This window comes from Adiantum capillus-veneris, chromosome 28, assembly GCF_014529385.1.
Source record: "Adiantum capillus-veneris isolate H3 chromosome 28, ASM1452938v2, whole genome shotgun sequence".
In the NCBI taxonomy this organism is placed as follows: domain Eukaryota; kingdom Viridiplantae; phylum Streptophyta; class Polypodiopsida; order Polypodiales; family Pteridaceae; genus Adiantum; species Adiantum capillus-veneris.
Genome location: NC_140958.1, coordinates 67,081,694 through 67,085,184, shown reverse-complemented (window position 1 = coordinate 67,085,184; position 3,491 = coordinate 67,081,694). Strand labels below are relative to the sequence as shown.

At 39.5% G+C, this 3,491-nt stretch overlaps 1 protein-coding gene across 1 annotated transcript; it reads left to right on the top strand.

Annotated features, from left to right (window-relative positions):
* The first annotated feature begins 2,335 nt into the window (after positions 1 to 2,335).
* LOC147420593 (uncharacterized) lies at positions 2,336 to 3,273 on the top strand. Its single transcript, XM_086504561.1, has 2 exons — positions 2,336 to 2,362; positions 2,578 to 3,273. The coding sequence occupies exons 1-2, from the start codon at positions 2,336 to 2,338 to the stop codon at positions 3,271 to 3,273; spliced, it is 723 nt and encodes a 240-aa protein (XP_086360687.1).
* Positions 3,274 to 3,491: the final 218 nt, after the last annotated feature.

Genomic DNA, 3,491 nt, shown 5'->3' with positions numbered 1-3,491 from the left:
ACTCTTCTCAGGCTCTCAGTCTGCTGCCCCCTATTAAGCTTCAGCCTCAAGAAAGTATTGTGGTCGTGGTTGTGGTGGTCTTCCTACTGATTATTAGTGTGATCATCTATGCTTTTCGATAGAAACAAAGAGCTGAGAAATCCGAATTAATTAGCAAGCCATTTGGTAATCTGCTTTCATAGTACCTTCCATTATCAAGGTATGCCTAAGCCTTATTTTAAATATGTCTAGATGTGGCACAGTTTGTTCCTTATGTATGGAAAATGGACGCCTTGATGTTCAATTTGCATTTGTACAAATGAATTTTGCTACGACTCTTTGTTGGCCTTTGTCTTGAACAAGTATTTGGTAGTGGTGAAAAATGCTTATTTTTTAAGTTTTTTGTGTTATGTACTAGGGGACATTTTTTACTCTTCTGTCATTGGAAGGGCAATGTTAAATTTTTCCGTTTTATCCAAATGGGCATACTTCTTACATACGTGTCTTTTGACATTTTGAGTTGCCTATCAAATCCTAACACTGCCAAGTATAAGCTTTTCCCTTTACCCACACCATTATGTCTCCTTACAAGATGGAAGAAAAACAAGAATGAGTAATTACGTGTCCTAAGCTCATTTAGATGATGATGTTTATTTAAGTGATATTGGCAATATGTTAAGTATAGTTACTTGTAAGTATGTATGTTGTATGCTTCCTTTTCTCTCTCTCTCTCTCTCTCTCTCTCTCTCTCTCCCCTTCCTCACATGTTCACCATTTGCCTAGTTGGATAGATCTTTAAGGTCTCTTGGGATAGTTTCTTACGACGTTAAAATTCTCAACTTCTTCTTCACCATTTGCCCATGTATATTAAGGTTAAAACTCTTGACTAAACAAACTTAAGCACAAAATCTTGCCCTTGTTTTACATGGGCAACATAGGAATTTACAATAATTCTCGATGTAGAATACATCCACTTGGCATGTTCTCATTGGTGGCTTTAAAATATTAATTTAATAAAAAAGAAAGACGAGCTATCCCTAAAACGCAAAGCTAGCTTCTCTAAGCTACGCTAAAGATATCACTATAATTGGCTCTCCACTCCATCGTAACTCTCAAAAATAGTAAATGCTCCATAAATTCAATATTGGACTCTTTCAATGCACATTCACACAAGGATTCTAAGAGCATTTACACATCGGGCGCCAAATAGGGCACCTTGGTGGTACGTGTGAGGATGTGGCAAACACGTGGTGCACTGCGATTGGCTCTACGAAAAGGGGGCCGCCAAAACTATGGATGGTCCCTACCCCCATCCAAAAGCAAGGAGGAGCGCCAAATATTTGAACTCGCAATCCCATTGGTGGAAGGCTAGAAGCAAACCAATAGGCAATATCCATCATGGTGATAGTGGGATGTCTTTTCAAAATTTTATATTTGATAGGCAAGCAGCGTGTAAAGCCGTCCTGTCCATTTTTCACAAATGCTAGCTGGCGGGCTTTTGATGTGTAAATGCCCTAAATATTTGATGGGCAGGCAATGTGTAAGGTCGTCCCGTCCATTTTTCACAAGTGCTGGCCGACGGGCTTTTGATGTGTAAAAAAATCTTCTTACAACCTTAATTTCTTTCCCCTCTTGAGTACACGATTTAATTCTCATTGGTGGATATATTCATTGATGATGATACACTATAAAATACAAAATCCCCCCCAAAACTACTAGTTTCAAAATTACTTTATGGCTCCACTTTATTCAAAAATACTATCTCCATGCCTGGTACACAAAACGCAAAACCACATCCATAAATATTTTTTATTTTCAATACAAAAAATTAATGTGGAATGATTCTCTGCAAAAATTATCATTATAAATTACATACAACAGTCATTTGAAACCCACCGAAATAATACAGTAATTGTTCCTTGTATCACTATAACACGTGGGGGTTTTATTGACATGTAGCCTCCGATGCTGGAAGCGATTTTTTATAAAAAATTTCAACCTCGGTATTTGCATCGATATTACCGTCAATATGAGCGTCGCTATAATCGTCGCTATTGACGTCATTAAATATCGACACTAATATTGACGATTATAACGACGCTAATATCGACAGTAATAGAGATGCAAATACCAACTTCATGCTAATTTATCCATTCCTAATTTGTTCTCCAATTCAAAGACTTTTTTTTTTCAAAAATTAAAAAGATTAATCAAAACAAGGAAAAATTGCAAGAAGTGGCTTAAAGCTCATTTGGGCGGAAGTAGCTCAACCGCAAGATGGGTGAGGGTTTAGGAGTCCCCACAGCTCAAAATATTGTTGGAGTCGAAATAGTCAAAGTACTACTTGAGGGTCGATATGATGAGAGAGTCAAACAGGCAGAAGGTGATTACATTCTAAGCTGTTTATCACCATTTCCTCACGATCACACACTTCATCCGTCAGAATTTCATGTGGCAGACATCGTAGACCTGATGGATCAAGCAAATGAAGGTCACTTTGGTTTGCTGCATGACATTCGAGAGATTGCAGCTTCCATCATGCAGCAGTCTGCTGGTCACAAGGGCTTAGTCGTAACTTGTTTAGCATTTTTGATGCAGGAACGTGCTTATGACTACAAGGCTTGGCTGAAACTCACAGATTCTTACGAGCATGGTTCATACGTGTTTGGGCAGGCTACATACAATAGGATGTTGCGATGTTTCAAACGTTGGGTCAATGCTTCTCAAGATCATTTCAACCTTCTAGAAGGGGTCCTAGAAAATGGAGAACAAAAATATCAAGAGGGTGATCTGCTTACAGTTAGGGGCCTACTTGTTGAAGGTGTTCTGGCTATCAGGGGGGAAGACGATGGCACCTGCATCGTGGACATATCTTCACCCTTGCTACGAACATCAATAATGAGGAATCGTTCAATTGTTGATCAAATGGTGGAGCCCCCTCCAACAACCATCTGTGTGGACAGGAAATGGGTAGTCGTTCAAGCTATCAAAACTCTTGATGGAGACCTGATGGACAGACCAGAATGCTTAAATGTAGACGGTCAGTCCTCTTTAGTATATATTCATCAATTTTTGTTTATGTGCGGAGTGAAGAAAATTCTTCGCCAAGCATATCCCCACCGTCAAATATTTGTATTACCTGAGGTGAAGGAGCAGCAATTCCCAGGCAAGAAGCGCAGTCAATTGTGTCTTGATACTCTCGTCACAGATGGGCCAAATTGTGCAAGAATGGGTTTTGAGCTCATGGTGAATGCAAGTTTGAAGTCTGCTGAGTGTCATGAAGAGAGAGCATAGCAGTACCATTGCTAACACAATGCGCAGGTGTTCATGATAAACCTCTCAAAAGACAAGGTGCCAATATTAATTAAGCCAAGGAGTGATGGAGTCTATTCTATGTCAGTTCAGTTCATTCAGCGGATGATTCTAGCTTAGTGCGTACTTTAGATGTGCAAGGGAGGTGCGAAGAGGACAAGCTTCAGTTGACCAAATGGACAGGTCGGCTCTCTTTCTTA